Below are 18059 nucleotides of genomic sequence, written 5' to 3'. Positions count from 1 at the left end.
GCATGTCCAGTTCTAACTGTTGCTTCCTGGCCTGCATACAGATTTCTCAAGAGGCAGGTCAGGTGGTCTGGTATTCCCATCTCTTTGAGAATTTTACTGTTATTAATAAGTGTAATTTTGTAATCAATGATATTTTGTTATCAATCAAATATATGCAGAAGTTGAGAGTGAATGTGTGTGTGTGTGCAGAAGGATTAGTAAGATTAATTCTTAAAAATAGAATTTCTGGGTCTATCAGGTAGGTTTCAGTTCAGTTCAGTTCACTCAGTCATGTCCGACTCTTTGCGACCCCATGAATCGCAGGTAGGATTAAGTTTGGCTATATAGGACAAAAAGCCCAAAATTAATAGTGATATATTTTCACGTAAAAGAAGTGATCAGTTCTTCTAAGTCAAAGGTAATATATATTTTTAATATCAATAGATACTGATTTTTTTAAGTTTGTACCTATTTAATACTTTTGCAAATCAATTTAAATGTTTATTTTCCTCAGTTTTAAAAAAGTCATGAATCTTAATTAAAAATAAAATGTTCTTTCCTACTGTGTTACAGTGGTTCGAACTGTATACTTCACCTGAAGCATGAGTGTAATTTCTAGTAAGATGAATAATATCCACATTTTGAATTTCTAAGTGTTTCTGAAGTTTACCACAGATGACTTAAATTTATGTAAATCTGATATTTTATTTACTGTGACTTTAAATGCAAGAGATATATTTCCTTGGAGATGGAGAACCCGAGAAAAGAGTGTCTACCTCTGTAATGCTGGACTTCTGCATTGCATTACAGACACTAACCTTATTCAGCATGGATTACTTCAATAGAGAAAATGAGGGGGGAATTCATTTATCCTGTCAAGAAAGGTGTATTAAGAGTCTTCTGTGTGTCAGGATAGAACAAGGGATGTAGTTGTGCCTTCTTTTGCTCTTTAACTCTTCCCAGTTTTTCTTCTGTTAAGAACTTATATATAACTTCTTCCTATTTTAATATGTCTTTCCCCCCAGGAAATATTTTAGTAATTATCACCAAACATAATGTCACATAAAAGAGAGCTGTCAGGAAGAAGGACAGAAAAGCTGTAAGACTTAAAATGTCCAAGTGGTATCTAAATTTCAAACCTTTATTTTTTCTATTTTTCAACCTCCTATATAGATTTAAAGAGACAAAATAAAACCTATTTGCTATAGTAAGAATACCTTACTGTAGCTTAAATTGGTGTTTTTAAAATGATGGCTTTTGCCAAATTCTTTTGGCAGCTCCTCTAGACTGAAAAGCACTGGAACTGGTGACTTGCAAGCCGTTGCTGATAGGCCTTGCTGTAGAGCCGCCGCTACAGCCCGGCCTGCGGCCCTGTATGGTGTTAGTGTCCGTGTGGGGGCCTGCTGCCCAAGTAGAGTGAACTGACTCTAATTTACCCCGGATGTCTGCATTCCTTCCACATACGTCCACAAATAGCATCGCAGCAAATTAATGTAATTTTCTGATTGATGTAAAGAGAACCGAAGAAAGCTTGTTGTGTTTGGTGGCCAAAATGCCACACAGTGTGGAGTAAAACTGCTGGCCCATTTTATAGCACTCTGATTGATAATTATTTCTCAAAGGGCACATTATGTGGCTGTGTGGCAACAACCCAGCCTCATTCCCGAGTCTCTGAACGTGTAGGTGCATGTGAACACTATAGTAAATATACACCTCATTTTGCCAAGAATGGAAGTAGGTTATCCAGGAGGAAAGGGGAGGGAAAAGAAAATACCAATTTCCTATGTACCAGAACATGTCTGACTTGAATCAGTAGTTAGAAACTGAAGAGCATGAAGTCTTGTAAGGTTTTTATATTTCATAGTAGAGGTTCCTGGTTCATAGTTAATAAGCTAGAAAATTAACTCTCTTTTGGAAACTTGGAGTGTTTAAATGTGTGTGTGTTTGCTCTTGGTTCACAGGAACCGCCTAGTCCATCTTCCTTTCTGCAGGTCTGAAGTTGCTAAATACTGTCCAAGGAATGAAGCAAATGTATGTAGAAGAGCTTGCAAAGAGGGAGGAGGGAATCTCAGGCTTCTGCCTACGTGACAGGTGCACCGACAGTCACTGTGGCGAGATAAAGACCATGAAAGTATTTCCATCAGGGTGAGACTTGGGGTAGCTCATAGGCAAGTCAGAAGGACTAGGGAGAGCCTCTTCCCTCTGAGAATGGCCCAGGGCTCCCTCATGGAGATCTGGCCACTGCAGAAACTCAACAGATGTTACCTAGAGGACATAATGTGGTCTGTTCTCTTGTTCAGTGGGGGAGCAAGGCAAAAGCGACAGACCCAAGCTGCTGCTCACTGCTCTTCATGAGCAAACCGCAGAGTTGAGCAGCCCCTGACAAAGATGGTGACTGATGCAGACTGCACAGTGGCCACAGGAGGGGCTTTTCCTTCTCCCCTGCCCCTCCCCCTCTATTCATGGTTTGCTCTCATAAAGCCTATGGGTCCTCAGCAGAGCCAGATCAGAACCTTCAAAATGCATTTTCCTCCATCCCATTATCTGGGTTTCTTCTCATTTATGTAGGAGTAGAGAAGAAAGTTAGCTAGAGATGAATTGCCCAGTTTTATCTGGTATAGTTAAGGAGATGTCAGCAGTTCATAAACTAAAGTAGCAGACTGTCAGGAACTGGGAGGATCTGAGATTTGACCCTGCTGGACATGAGACTCCTGGGTCAAAGGCAAAGTATTTATTACTGGTTGCCCAGCAAGCAGAATGAGCAGCCACATATTTTCCATTGCTCCATCCTTGCTCCCAAATCCCATGGGAATGAGTGACACAGATGAGTCCAGGTTGATGCATGTACATGCAGCGGGTTTGGTGAATGGAAGAGGAATCCTGAGTTTGGGGATCCTAGATGTTTGGTAATGAGCAATCAGCACATCTGTCCTTTGCTCTGGAGTGCAATGGCATCGCTGTTTTTCAAGGCTGTTCACTATGCAAATACAGACATCTTTGAATGATAGTCTAGAACTAAGGGTTCGTACTTTGCTTGCAAGACCTGCAGAGACCCGGTGGAGAATTGTCTCCCAACTTGGATAGTTAACCTTATGAGAAGCTTAATGTGATTTCCTCTTTTGTCCACAAATTAGCATCAGGACTTGGCTATCTTTTTCACTTGGGGAGACCCTAGGTCACGGCAGTTTGGAAAAACCTGATGAACATGTTGCTGGAGAAACCGGGAATATAGGGTGATATTATTCCACATAATGCCTCAGAGTCTGAAGTGTGCTACATGAAGCTACCTTTGAACCTAAGAATGGCTCAGCAATATCTGTTCTTGTGTGTGTTTCCTCCCTTGTCTTGACGTAAAGGGATTGGTTTCAGTGGACCCTGTATGTATGATGATTTCTTAAGTCTTAGGGAAAGACCTAGGGGCTGGTTGTGCTATGAGCTCACACACATTTCCTATTAGCAAATGAACAACCTAAGGGGAAAGAATTGGAAAGTCTAGGAAGTCCAGGTGATGAGCTCCAGGAAGTTGGGGGAGAGAATCTGAGGGCCAGACCTGCCAAATGAGACTCAGCCAAGGAGGTAGTTGTAAAGCCAGGGGTCCTGCATCCTCAGGCATGGCTTTGGAATCACCGGCAGTGTGTGGGAACCAGGGAGCCCTGGAGCACTGTGACGCCTGCTGGGTGAGGTGTGGTTTCACCTCCAACTCTCCACCACACATGTAGTGTCTCTTATGTCCCATAGACTCTTAGTCTCTTGTATGACTGTCCTTGCCAGTTAATATTATCCCTCCTGCCCTTTGGGTGATAGATTAGTATCACCACTGACGCTAGTTGCTTCCAGTTTCTTAAGTGCTTTCAAGCTTACCTAGCAGTGTACGTGAGGAGATGACAGCCTAGTATGTATTAGTATTAGAACACTGCATTCGTGTCATGGTTTTCAGAGAAACTGATTTATCCCATGCACATTCAACCTGCTTCATTCATCATAATTTGAGGGGTAGTGCTAATGGTTAGCTTGCACATTTGAGAACATCCTAGATTATAAATTAAAATGCACTTGTATACAAATGGCTCAATCAGTATTTTCTTCAGGAGAAAAAATGGAATGAATGCCTGGTTCTTCAGCACTTGGAAATGTCATCTCCTATCTTTATTTGATCATTCATGTGGACTTTCAAGCTGGCTGGTGCTCATCTGTGTGTGTAATTGGCACCCAGGAGTGTCCGGGAATAAATGGTTGATTCACTCGGTATTTAGCAACATCATCGTATTGGTCATCAGCCACTTTTGCATCCTGTGATTTTAAACAAGAAGAAATCTTGCAAAACCAGTACTGTGAAATGCTGGTCTTGCAGTTGAGGTTCTCAGGTAGAGGGAGCAGTTTCTCGGGAGACTCCTTGCTAGCCGAATTTCACTCGGGTATGGAGTGGATAGAGGGGGTGCAGGCCTGAGTCATTTTGTGGAGTTGACTGCTGTACTCTATTCCCGTAAAGAAAAAGTCCGTCCGTGGTTGTGTTTGCAGTAGCCAGGAGGGATACTCTGTTATGTGGCATTCGCTTCCTTTTTCTGCTTTCACCAGTAACACCTTGATTTTTGATGACTATTAGAATAATTAACACTGACACTTGGAAGGAAGCCTGCTTCCAGATGCATACACACATGTCTGTTTTATAAATACCAGCCCCAACTTTTTCCTGCCCTAGCTGAAAAAATGTGCCTCCACCCCTCCCAGTCTTTCCAGGGTGTGGGCCCATGTGTAGCTATGTGACTGTGCCCACACATTGGCATATATTTCAGAGCTACCAAAAAGAAATTCATTGCTCTTGAAATAACAAGACAGAAAAGAACCATTTTTTTCTGAACTAGACCATCTGAAGAGCTGGAAACAGTCAGTGTTTGTATGTGTGATGCTACAGGCAGTGAATTCCACGTGAAGAGAGGGATTGTACCCTAGGAAGAGAAAGGCAGTTTTCCTGGATCTCAGATGTCAAACTCTCAAGCTGTTGAACTCACCCACTCAGCACCTCCACATCCACCCTCTTAGTGTGCTTGCATTGTCAGTGATTTCTGTTTCTGCAGATTTTGATGCCAGAAGACAAATAATAAAATAGCATGCATATGAAGCCTTAAAGCAGTTTTCTACCCGAGTTTTTGATTGAGGCTAAACAGAAGCAACCCGATCATGCTGTCAGCTGGCAGGCAAAAGACATCATGTTTTAAAATTCACATAGTTTGAAAGCAAGCTAATCATTTCTGGCTCAATAATAAACTAATTACATATTTTAAATAGTATAGAGCTGAGTCCCTGTTTCAGATTAAGCCTTGTAATAGCAAGGTCCCGGGTAAGCTGACATTTGCCTGATGTCTCTGGCTTCAGGACCTTAGAATGGTGCCAGCTCTCAGGGGCCTGGATAGGCCTGCCCGGGACAACCAGGTAAACTGGCTTGAATCGGTCACAGGTGATAGCACAGAGGAAGGCCTGGGCACTCAAAAGTTTATGGCAGTGATCCAATGTGTTCATTCCCTAAAAGTAGTGATCCCAGGTCAAGGCAGAACATGTCCATAGTGTTCCTTTTGGGGAGTGTCTGAGAAAAAAGGATCGTTTCTAAAAATGATCCAGTTCCAACAACACTTGCTTTATGGTTAGTAATTTTTTCCCCACCTTTTCCTCTCCTTTCATAGTCCTAGGAACTATGTACAGAAACTTAGAGCTGAAAACATTTAATTTGGTGACACGGGTTAGTGTAGTCTTGCAAGCTCCTTGGTCACTTGGAATGGTGCCTCTGTCCTTAGTCAGCTCGGGGCCTGGAGAGGGGCGCACGGTGCGGTGGTTAGAGCTCTGCTGTAGGAGTTAGCCTTGGGCTTGATTTCTGGCCCCACTGCCTATAGACAGTTACTGTTCTGCACCCGTCTCCTCCTGACAGACTTTCCATGAAAATAAAGTGAGATTGGGTTTGTGAAGCACAGAGTCTTGGCTTGAGCAGGCACTAATACGTAAGTTCCTTCAGATTGCAGGTGAGGTAGACTCTATTTTGGATTTCTCATGTTATCCCTGTGTTTGCTTGGGGGAGATTTAGAACTAGGCATGTTGTCTCTGGTTTCAAGGATGCCTCTGAGTGCTCTGAGCCAATCAACTGCATTACCAAGTAATGGGGGCTCCATAACACCCCAAGACGGGTAGAGACGGGTAGGGATCTACACCCCGGCTGGACCTGAGACCATTCTCCCAAGCCCTTGCTCCCCCAAATAGCCTACGTACCATCCTTCTGCCCATCTCTATAATATTATTACAGAGAACCTTAAGCCTGCTTACTAGACTATGTCATCTTGTTTTGGGAAATTTGGTTGTATAATTGAAGTTTATATTCAAGGCTGAGACTTGTTGACTTTAGAAAAACCTTGATGCTATTTCACATTTTGCAATGGAAGTTTCCTTCCATTTTTCATATTGAGGATCATTTATATAGGGCTCATGTTTTTATAACATTTCATTTTAACATAAAATTCAGGCCAGTTTTGTGGCTGCTGTCCCCTTCCCACTAATTCAGTGATTAGAGGAATATTTTTGAGCACCTGCTATGTGGCAGTGCCATGCTAGGCAGTAAATCTGTAATAAAACATGGCATCCGGTTGTAAAGGGTTCAGTGTTAGGGGAGACAGACACCTATTCCCCAAGTTGTAAAGCAAGGCAGACTGAGGCTGAATGGATGGACGGATGGTAGATCTTTTCCATCCTCTGTGCTCCATGCACTTCACTTCACCTTTTCAGTTGTCATGGTAATCCAGACACTGGGACTAATGGTGTTTCTGGGTGGTATTACTGTAACACCTAGAGGCCAGGAGATCTGAGTTTGTCTCCGCTTGGCTGCCACCTCCTAGCTGATTGAATTCAGCTATGCCTTGTATCTCTTTGGTCTTCAGTTTCTTTCACTGTAAAGTTAAGGTTGCTTGTTATTAGATGAGTTTTGCAGCCCTCCATTTTCCACAGTATTACCTTTTACTGAACTTCCTGCCCTGATGATCACTTACATAATGCCGTGAAAGTGATTAGACTCCACTGTATTCCTGAATTCTGGATGTGTATTTCCAATGCCCTTTTTATTCTCTCCATTTCCACCCACAATACATTTTCAAACTGAAAAAACTTGCAGCTTTATTTTTTTAATCTTAAGTGAAAATTTTGTTAATAACAAAGCTATTTCTGTTCTACTTGTTCTACTTTGCAGAGTCAGTTTCAGGAATGTTCTTTTATGTCATGGTTTTTAACCCTTTGAAGCATCGACTTTGTGTGGCTTGTCCTGCACGGTCTTAAAGTGTGTGTTAGTTGCTCTGTCATGTCCAACTCTTTGTGTCCCCATGGACTGCATCTTTCCAGGCTCCTCTATCCATGGGATTCTCCAGGCAAGAATTCTGGAGTGAGTTGCCATTCCCTTCTCCAGGGGATCTTCCCAACCCAGGGATTGAACCTGGGTCTCTTGTATTGCAGGTGAATTCTTTACCATCTGAGCCACCAGGGAGAATTTAAGTAGCATGTGTTTGCCGAGCCCCTTGTGGAAAGGGGAAGGGATTCAGTCACATCAGGAAGAAACCTGGAGCCAGGAGGGCAGGGGTGGCCAAATGCTGCAGCTTTAACCTACTTTCTGGAGACTGTCTTTCCGTTGACTGCATGCATTCGTTGTTGCTTCCTTGGGGGTGGGGAGGAGGACGTGGGGCTGGAAGCCGGAGGGGTTTGGGGGTGGGGAGGCTGCTGAGGGGAGTGGGTGTGGGCAGAGGGTGCAAGGCTGCCAGGGTTCTCTGTGTGCCGGAAGTGCAGGTTTGGCTGGGAGGAATGGAATGTTCCCTCTTGCCCTCCAAGAGCAGAAACAGCTGTGGAAGGGCTTGAAAAAAAATTGCTAAATGAGAAAAAAAATTAATATGAAAATAAAACCCACGCTGGGAAACCCAACAAAACTGTCTGTAATAGCGTAGTAGCTCTTTAAGAGAAATTTCTTCCCATCTAGGATTTCTTGTTCAATTGAGGGGAAGAGCAAATTGTCTGCCAAGCCTTTCCTTTCCCAAGAAAGCTTCATGTGTCTCATTTGTCTTGGGTAAGAAATGGGTTCGTTTTACTGATCACCAGGTTGTTGTTATTTTATTCTTCCAAACGAGGGACCAGAACCTGTGCTTACTGCGTGAAAACTTGAAACAAATGTTAGTTTTCCAAGGAGATCTCGATGGGTAGAGGGTTGTCAGCAGATTTAACGGAAATATTGTTTCTAGCTGGAAATTTAATCCTTCAAATTCCCAACAATATTTATTTTAGAACATCATCTTTTAACAATAAGTCCTTTAATGGCTTAAACTTTTAGTGTTTTAGACAAACGTAAGAGTGGAACTAGCCTGGAACTTGTCTCACACATCAGGGTTGATTATGCAATCCTTTGTGTGAATGTTTTTCTTCTGTGTCTGAAAGGCTGTTCTAGTTGGTATTCCATAGAGTCAGAAATAATGGCTCTGAATTCAAGTCTGTTTTATGTTGTCATACTTTGTGAACTTGCATTCGAACAAATTAGCCCCAAAGTCGATAAAATGTAGTAGAAGAAGGCAAGCCAGCTAAGTGTCTCCTGTCTAATAAGAAGGCCCAGCCCTCACCCTTCTCCCTCAGATGGTAGCACTACTTGGCCCTTTGCAGTGTCCACTCCCCACCTCCCTCCGTCCAGGGTCTTTGCACCAAGTGCAGCGACGTAGTCTTTCCTGCAGTCGAGGAAGGAGAAACTGTGTGGTTGTTACTTACGTTCTTGAGATGATCTGCTTAAAATCATGTGCTTTGGATCTCAAGGGAGTTCATTAAGTAATACACTTTGCTGTATTCTTAACAATGGATGCTAATAAGTATCTCAGGATTGGGGTACGGCCTTTTCAGTGATTATTTTTACGCAGTCTATCTTTGGCATTTCATTTGAAGGGCAGTCTCTTATAAAAGGGATTACGTGAGGTTACATTGCTAATTCAGGGAGAGCGCTGAGAATTACAGGGATCAATTACAGTCACAGCCCATCCCTTCTGTGGCCTGTATCAGTTCCTACCTTTGGGAAAGTCCTCTTGCCCCTTTTTTGTCCATGCTTATCCATGCCTGGTGGAGAAGTGGCACAGGGCAGGATGGATGCCCGTCCACAAGGCAGTGCAAGGTCAAGGACCCTTCCCTCTCCACTCCTCCCTCCACCTTATTATTTTTTTTTTTTTTTAGGAAAAAAGCTATCTGGACTCCACTGATCTGATAGATTGCTCTAACTCTCCGTTTTACTCTCTGCATATAAACACAACTTTAATCTGTGAGCCCGATTCTCATCCTTATCTTCTAAATGGTGGAAACTTGGACTTAAAGAACATCTGCTGTGCTGTGTCATCAGACCTGGGGAGACTGAGAATCTTTAGCTTAGAGTCTCAGCCAGCAGAAACGTAAGGGGGAAATTCCAGGGCATCTCAGCTCTGAGCTGATAATCTGGGGAGCTTTCAAACTGTGCCTCCCTGAGCCTTACTCACACCAGTCTCTACGACTGAGTGCTTAAAGCCTCCGCAGGTGATTGGAAGAGGCAGCCAGGGTGGAGAACTGATACCTAAGAGAAGTCAGGGCATCATCCAGAGGACTGCCTCTGAAAGAGCCTATCATCAAAAGTCAAAGCCAGCATCTCTCCCGAAGCTGTCTCTGCATTGTTCTGCTGTGGCACACAGCTCCCTGGGTCTCCACTTGGTTTTTCACATGACCTTTGTCAACTGTTCAGCAGTTACATATTTTAGAATTCAGGTCTTTGGCAGTCCCATTCTGAACTATCAGTGACAAGTCAAAGCAAGGAGACCTACTTGAAATGCTGGTCCTGTGTGCTGCGTAGATGAGCACTGGATTTAAAAGCAGTCCTTTACAGATCATCCCCACTGAAATCTCTCACGAGGACCAGGGCACTGCCTGCAGTCTGCTTGGTGGGCATCAGTGGGTCTGGCTTGGGAGTTGACAGCCATAACTCATTTTGAGATAACCAAAAAAAGGGAGTGACTGAGAAAGGTAGAGGCCTTTAAGAGTTAAATTACACAACTCCCTTTTTATTTTTAAAGTCAGTGGATTCCTTGTTGCCCTTGCTGAGAAAGATAAATTGATACCACATGTTGCTTCCAGACAAAACCCTCTCTGTGTTCCAGGGGAAGCACATGCAGCTGGTGTCTGGGTTAGTGGACAGTCTTTACAAGGTAAACATGGGTTGGAAGGGGTTGGAGCGGACACAGGGTAGCAACAGTTGGGAAATTACCAGCTACTCCTGAGCAGCACGGCACTTTGAAATACTTTTACAAGTTTGAAATCTTTTCCTGGAAGGAGCCGCCCTCTCACCTTCTGGTTTAAAGCATATGATGCTCGGAAAACAGTAAGTGAACGTTTGTGATGTCACTGCTTCCGTGTGTGGAATCTTGACAGTTGAGAGCTGCTTTTGTGCTTGGCACTGGATGAGTAACTTGCATGCACACTTTCATTTAATCGTCCCAAAGATCCTAGAGTTAGAGAGGGTGGTTTTATTCTCATTTTATAAAAGGGGCAACTGAAGTTGGCTCAATTGTCCAGGGTCACAGGACACACGCCTAGGCCACTATTCTAGCTCCGACCTGGCTGACATCGAAGCCTATCTCCCTCCATTGGCCACCTTAAAAAATTGCATGTGTGAATTACTCACTTTGTAAATATTGCTGGAATACTTACTTGTTTCAGGCAGCTTCTCTGTGACACCTGATCTAATCTAATCTGTTTGGGGTCCATCTATCTTCACAGCCAGGTGGCATAAATGTAGTCACTGTGCACTTTAGCATTAAGGATAAACGTGTCTTGCATTAGAACACTGTCTTCATTATAGCAAGAACAAGAATGACCAAATTCGGATGAGGATAGTCATCTTTATGCTGATTTCTTCAAGGAGGGCCAAGTCAACGGAACCTTAGGCTCTGGACCACACGGCCAGTCAGCGTGACTGTGAAATGTCGGCACCTTCCTCCTCCACGCACCTGCGCACCCCTCCTGAAAGGGCTAGGCCACCAATGGCGGCTGCAGTCACTCGGGACAGCTGTGCCAGCTCTGCTGCTAATTACCTACACCTATTTTTTTCTGCCCCAGAGCAGGCCTTGCTTCAGTATAGATCACTTTGTAAAAGAGAAGGTTGACATAAAAAGTGAATCGCAGGGTGTTCTTAATCTCTGCTCTGTCTTCAGACAACTTGTGCTACAGTTGCTTTCAGGGTTTTCTACATCTCTGGGCCCTGGTTGGGGGTGGTGGGGAAACGCTAGCATTTTTGTCCCTGACAAAAGTTTGTTCCTAGAAATGTTTCGTTTACTGTAATTCATCAATCTCTGAATTTCTTAGTTGTGTTGTGTGTTAGTCACTCAGTTGTGTCCAACTCTGTGTGACTCCATAAACTGTAGCCTGCCAGGCTCCTCTGTCCATGGAATTCTCCAGGCAAGAATACTGGAGTGGGCTGCCATTACCTTCTCCAGGGGGCTTCCCCATTGAACTCGGGTCTCTTGCATTGCAGGCGGATTCCTTATTGTCTTAGTTACCAGGGAAGAAAAAATTTTTAGTAGAGGATTTAAATAACCAGAACTATTCACATGGTTTTGGGTTGGGGTTATAGTAATTTATTGGCTCCTCTAGTAAACAGATGTGATGACAGAATGGTCTGAGATCTAGCAGCGGGAGTCCTGGTTGGTAATAGTTACTTTATCACCTTAGCCTTAAGGACCTCACAATGTTTTCCAAAATGTGCATTTAGATGTGACTAGAAAAATCTCTCTAGTCCTATCAAACCGTTCCTCCTTCTCTGTCAGCTCCCAACCCTCAAACTAATGTTGTATCTTACAAATTTAGACTATTTGGTATGATAGATGAATTAGTGGAAAAGGATAGAATATTTTTAACAGCAGTTTTATAGTTTAACGTGCACAAGATACACTGGAAATATAATTTAGAGCCCCCGACTGAAGAGGTCTTCAGAGAACTTAAACTACACATTATAAAAGGATTTTATAATTGGCTGGTTTCTTTTTATAAATTCCACTTCTTCATTCCTGGGTTTGAGGTGAGGGAGGGGCAGTTTGAAATCTTACAGAAATTATATCACCATTAATTTCCATTGTCAGGGAGGGTGTTGGGGAAACACTGCAATTCTGATACGTTCTCTGGCATTTGTGTTTACTTTTTCCTGTTTCACCAAAACTTAGAGAACCTGGTGATTAGAATCATGACCTGTGAGGCAAAAAAGCAGACTACATTTCTGATATCTGACCTTGTTAGGGTGAGGGGCATTTGAGCTGGAAATGGACCGGGGGGACCATACTGATGGGTCTTTGTCAATGTCCCCCTTCCGCTTCAGATTATGGATTTTATAAATGGAAGGCTAGGGACCATGAGGATGATTGTGACATAGTTTTTGTTTGCACTGTCTTAGAGGAAAATCCTGTCTGAGTGTCGCGTAGGTGATATGCCTTAGGGAATGTATTCTGTCATTAGTAACCTCTAAAGCAAGAGTTGAACTCAGATTTGACACTGAAGCTGATCATCCATTTAATAAATTGGGTTTTGGTTCAGAATCTAAGTGTAGCTTATATGGGTTTGTATGGTAACCACTGCCCTCTGTTTAGGATGAATGCTATGATGGCCACCTTAGTAAAGAAATGCAAATGCAGGCTATAGGATTACTCTTTATAAAGACTTTGTTTTAAAAACATTTTTAGGAAAGACCTACTAAATTATTACTCTTAACTATTTCACAAAATTATAGTCATAAGATTATGCCTTTGTATCCTTCGTCTTTCTTAAATGTCTTTCTTTAGATGTTAGCTCAGAGAAGTTAAATGATGACTTCTGTATAATTTGGTGACAGATCCGGGAAAGGTTGGGAGAAAGCATTGGAGTGGAGTTGGAAAAACAAGTTTCGGTTTAAAGCTGTGTGACCTTCTCTGAGTTATTTAATCTCTCTCAGTCTGAGGCTTCATATGTATGATGAGGGCATCGACTTTGTGGTTTGTTAGGAAGATTAGAGATGAGGAATCTAAAAGCGCTGACCCAGGAACTGACTCCTGTAGTCAGTCAGGCTCCGTTCCTCATCCTGGCAATTAGGGCCTGAGTCTGACAGTCCTTGGTTCTGTCCTCTGTGAGGGTGTTCCAGCCCCTTTATCACAAGGCCTTACAGAAGCTTAGCTTCTCTCTCCAAATTCTAACCAATGGTAGCTTATAATTTTAAAAAATTACACACATACATCGTTAGGGTTAGAGTGGTAGAATAGATGACCATCCATATAGGACATTTTGGAGGTCTCTAAAGGATTAACATTTTCTTTTCTGCTTGGTTTGAAATTGGTGAAACTAAAAATTCATTTAAAAAATTGTCCACAAATGCTTTTTAAAGGGTGGATAACTGGATATTTATGACTGGTCATTGTTGTTGCTGGATGTTGGTATGAATGAACTCTGTCCAAAATCTGGAGCAGTGGGGGCTGGCCGTGGAGGGGCGGTTCAATCAGTGTCCACATCGCCCCCACAGGGCTTCAGGAACTCAAGCCTGTTTTTTTCCTAACCAGAAGCTTGAGTTTAAGTTTGCGGTTCATATATCTAGTCTCCTGGGTACTCAGTAATAGAATCACCGTGCGCTTGCCTGCTTTTTGAACCCTGTGGAGTGAGTTTTAAGAGCATGCTTCATATCTTTATGGAGAAAGTGTTTTACTTTTTAAAGAAATGTAATTTCTGAACCATGAGTAGAGATGCCATTATTCTTTAAAAAACCATAAGAGTAAAAGGGAAGCTGGATATATAGTCTTCTGGGCACCATTTGGCTCATCAGATACTCAGCATGTCCTCTAAAACGTGTCTTTATGCCTGTCATAGAGATGCCGAGCTATGACCCATGGTTGATGATGCTCATTGCCCAGCCAGAGCTGTCGGACTTCCTTGCATGGGAACATATACACAGAAACACTCTTGAGTATTTTGGGTTATTTATGTATGGTGAAATCCCACTGACTTTCTGTGTTTTAAAAACATTCTGGTAGAACACATGTATTTGTATCTTCTACATAAATACAGTTGGTGATTGCCAGTTTTTTTTTAACTACGGTAACTTTTAGGATGGTTTGCATTTAATAGACAGCAGCAGGCAATATCTTTTGTCTTTAACTTGCAAATAAAAACTCATCTGACCTGCAGGTGCTGTTCCAGATGTGGCAGATGCCATCATCAGCTCCTGTCTTTCACAGCACACGAGGTATTTTACAGAATAGAAGACCTCTCCAGGCAATGAGCTCTGTCCATCACGTACTCTGTGTTTTATAATGGCAGTAAGAACACCCTGACTTAGTAGCGTGACTGGCTTTTGAAGTATATTATCATATATCCTCCTTTCGTCATCGGTATCAGAGAGGGATGGTTCAAATGCTATGACTGTAATGAAGATAGAGAACTGAAGTTGTTGGACATAGACTAAATGATTTGCTCAGGTCTCATGGTTGGTTGGTGACAGAGACGGGGCTGGATCAGGGTCATCTCTGTTAACTGGGCTTCCCTAAATCAGGAGGAGGATTCTTGTAAGATGGGAGCAATTGTTAGGGTTTTGAGGATATTTTGCCCGCATCTTTCCTTTTTTTAAGAATAAACCTTTTAATATAGAATGGTTTTAGATTTGCAGAGAAGCTACCAGACTGGCCCAGAAAGTTCTTGATGTTGGCTATCCACATCAAGTCTCCCCTGTTGTTATTAATGTCCAATATCAGTTTGGTACACTTGTCCCAACTGATAAACCAATGTTGATACGTTATTAGTATTAACTGAGGTCTGTGCTTTATTCCGATCTTAGTTTTTGCCTCATACTTTGCTTTTTCTGTCCAGCATCCCATCCAGGATTCTGCATTGTTTAGTCAGCATGTTTCTCTTAGGCTCCCTGTGGGTCTGACAGTTTTGAGGAGAACTGGACAAGTATTTTTAACTGTTCCTTATCTGGGACTTGTCTGCTCTTTTTCTCAGGATTAGAATGAGGTGATAGGTTTTGGAAGGAAGGCCACAGGGGAGGGTGCCGTTTTCATCACGTTGGTTTGAGTGCACATTATCAACCTGACTTTGCCCTTTGATGTTGACCTTGATCACCAGGCTGAGCTGTCACCTTTCTCACTGTAAAGTTACTCTCCCCCACCTCCCCTTTCCATACTGTGCTCTTTGGAAGGAAGTTACTGTGCTCAGATCACATTGCCTTGAGGAGGGAGTGTCTGCATAAATTAGCTGGAATTTTTTCTGAATGGGAGACTTGCCTTACTCTGTCAACTCAGCAAATCTTACTATGCCATTTTTTCTTATGCCTGTGAGACAGGTGTGAAATTGTGGCAGGAGGAGATGGAGTCAGAGAAAAGATAGGTAAAAATTCACACCGGTTCTGAATAGAAGTGGCTCAGAAAAGGTAGCTGCTGCCTCTGTACTAGAGGAGCAAGGGGCCAAAATGGAATAAAAGAGCCCTGTAGGTGATGAATCACCCTTAGAGAGCCAGGGAAGTTTGTTGCAAAATGCAGGGGAAGATGATGTGGTAATACATTGTAAGTGCAAACTTCAGTAAAGGAAGTACGATTACAGAAAGGACAACGAAACCTGGGGATTTAAGAAAAACAATGTCAGTGAAGTCCTACAGTCCCCCGCATGTCCTGAATATGAAACCATCTCCCACACCCTGACTATGAAAATGCCATCTACAATATTGTCATTTAATCCCAAGCCAAGGAGACTCATGCAAATGCCTTATTTTTAAAGCCTCTGAAATTGAGGCTGCTTTAAAAATTGCATCAGATTAGTAACTGTTTCTCCTGGGTGCTCAGTTGGACCATTGCAGCTCATCTGCATTGTCCCTTCTCTCTCTGCAGAACTCTATCCGGCACAACCTGTCACTGCACAGCCGGTTCATGCGGGTCCAGAATGAGGGAACCGGCAAGAGCTCATGGTGGATCATCAACCCCGACGGCGGGAAGAGTGGCAAGGCACCCCGGCGGCGGGCCGTCTCCATGGACAACAGCAACAAGTACACCAAGAGCCGCGGCCGTGCAGCCAAGAAGAAGGCAGCCCTGCAGACCGCCCCTGAGTCAGCAGATGACAGTCCCTCCCAGCTCTCCAAGTGGCCCGGCAGCCCCACGTCCCGCAGCAGCGATGAGCTGGACGCGTGGACCGACTTCCGCTCGCGCACCAATTCCAACGCCAGCACAGTCAGCGGCCGCCTGTCCCCCATCCTGGCGAGCACGGAGCTGGACGACGTCCAGGACGATGATGCACCGCTGTCCCCCATGCTCTATAGCAGCTCGGCCAGCCTGTCGCCCTCCGTCAGCAAGCCGTGCACTGTGGAGCTGCCCCGGCTGACCGACATGGCGGGCACCATGAATCTGAATGACGGGCTGGCCGACAACCTCATGGATGACCTGCTGGACAACATCGCGCTCCCTGCATCCCAGCCATCGCCCCCGGGGGGGCTCATGCAGCGCAGCTCCAGCTTCCCGTACACCACCAAGGGCTCCGGCCTGGGCTCCCCCACCAGCTCCTTCAGCAGCGCGGTATTTGGTCCCTCGTCTCTGAACTCCCTGCGCCAGTCTCCCATGCAGACCATCCAAGAGAACAAGCCAGCCACCTTCTCTTCCATGTCCCACTACGGCAACCAGACACTCCAGGACCTGCTCACGTCGGACTCACTCAGCCACAGCGATGTCATGATGACCCAGTCGGACCCCTTGATGTCTCAGGCCAGCACCGCTGTGTCTGCCCAGACCTCCCGCCGGAACGTGATGCTTCGCAGTGACCCAATGATGTCCTTTGCCGCCCAGCCTAACCAGGGGAGTTTGGTCAATCAGAACTTGCTCCACCACCAGCACCAAACCCAGGGCGCTCTCGGTGGCAGCCGTGCCTTGTCGAATTCTGTCAGCAACATGGGCTTGAGCGACTCCAGCAGCCTCGGGTCAGCCAAACACCAGCAACAGTCTCCCGTCAGCCAGTCTATGCAAACCCTCTCGGACTCTCTCTCAGGCTCCTCCTTGTACTCAACCAGTGCGAACCTTCCAGTCATGGGTCACGAGAAGTTCCCCAGCGACTTGGACCTGGACATGTTCAATGGGAGCTTGGAATGTGACATGGAGTCCATTATCCGTAGTGAACTCATGGATGCTGATGGGTTGGATTTTAACTTTGATTCCCTCATCTCCACACAGAACGTTGTTGGTTTGAACGTGGGGAGCTTCACTGGTGCTAAGCAGGCCTCATCTCAGAGCTGGGTGCCAGGCTGAAGGCTCACTGAGAAAGGGGAAGTGGGCAGAGCAGGTCAGTGCATAGTATTAACAGAGTGGGTGGTGAGGGTGCTGGCTTTATTTACATGGTGCAGTAACCTGGCTCCCAACCACTTCATTCCGAGTTGTACCTGCAGAACAAATAGGGCTGTCAGGTGGCCCTTTCCACAGTTTTCTGACAGCTCAGGACTGTTACTGCCAGTAGAACCAACACACACATTCAGAGGTTTCATTTTTCTTTGTATCTGGTCACCCTCGCTGACCTGTGACGCAGACCCTGCCCGCTACTGGATGGATGGATGAGGATAGAAGGGCCAGGAGGAAAGGAACCTTAGGCCACACAAACGTCATGGTTCAGGACCCTGCCAGAGGACTTTCTTAGACCGTCTGGTCCAGCACTGCCACGGTCCATCTTCGATGGCTTCTATGTCTTTTATTCCAACAAAGTAACAATTTTTAGGTGCTTCTAATTTAACTGTAGGCTATGTTTTCTAGACTCTTTCCACCAGAAGCAACATCTGTTCAATTTTTCACTAGTAGTACTAAGCATCTTTATTAGCACTCAGCATCTAAGCAATTTTAAAAAGCAAAAGAATTAAATTGAAAACAGAAGCTCTTATGTGAGGGAGCATTTACTCATGTGCTTCTTTTTCCCAATGCATAAATGATGTCAGGTTCCAAATAGTGACATGATTTGTGAATGGTGACAGATTTTTTTTTTAAGTTGTGGCATTTTAATTCTCTTGGAACCAAAAAGACAACAACATGATGTGGCAA

The 18059-nt window shown here is 44.2% G+C and overlaps 1 protein-coding gene across 10 annotated transcripts in view; it reads left to right on the top strand.

Annotated features, from left to right (window-relative positions):
- Positions 1 to 18059, top strand: part of FOXO3 (forkhead box O3) — a 119859-nt gene that overhangs the window by 82277 nt on the left and 19523 nt on the right. For 5 of the 10 annotated variants that reach the window (XM_055535258.1, XM_055535257.1, XM_055535259.1 and 2 more), the window contains one exon: positions 15882 to 17316. The exons of 1 other annotated variant lie outside the window; for it this stretch is intronic. In XM_055535258.1, the coding sequence (XP_055391233.1) occupies positions 15882 to 17282 (1401 nt within the window). In that variant the 3' untranslated portion in view covers positions 17283 to 17316. Of the gene's footprint in view, positions 1 to 9426; positions 10370 to 10849; positions 11691 to 14187; positions 14246 to 15881; positions 17317 to 18059 lie in introns of those variants that run through there. 4 more of the 10 variants (XM_055535262.1, XM_055535263.1, XM_055535264.1 and 1 more) reach the window with 4 other exon arrangements.

The sequence above is a fragment of the Bubalus kerabau genome, chromosome 9 (assembly GCF_029407905.1).
Source record: "Bubalus kerabau isolate K-KA32 ecotype Philippines breed swamp buffalo chromosome 9, PCC_UOA_SB_1v2, whole genome shotgun sequence".
NCBI lineage: Eukaryota > Metazoa > Chordata > Mammalia > Artiodactyla > Bovidae > Bubalus > Bubalus kerabau.
This window is presented reverse-complemented; position numbering and strand designations above follow the sequence as displayed.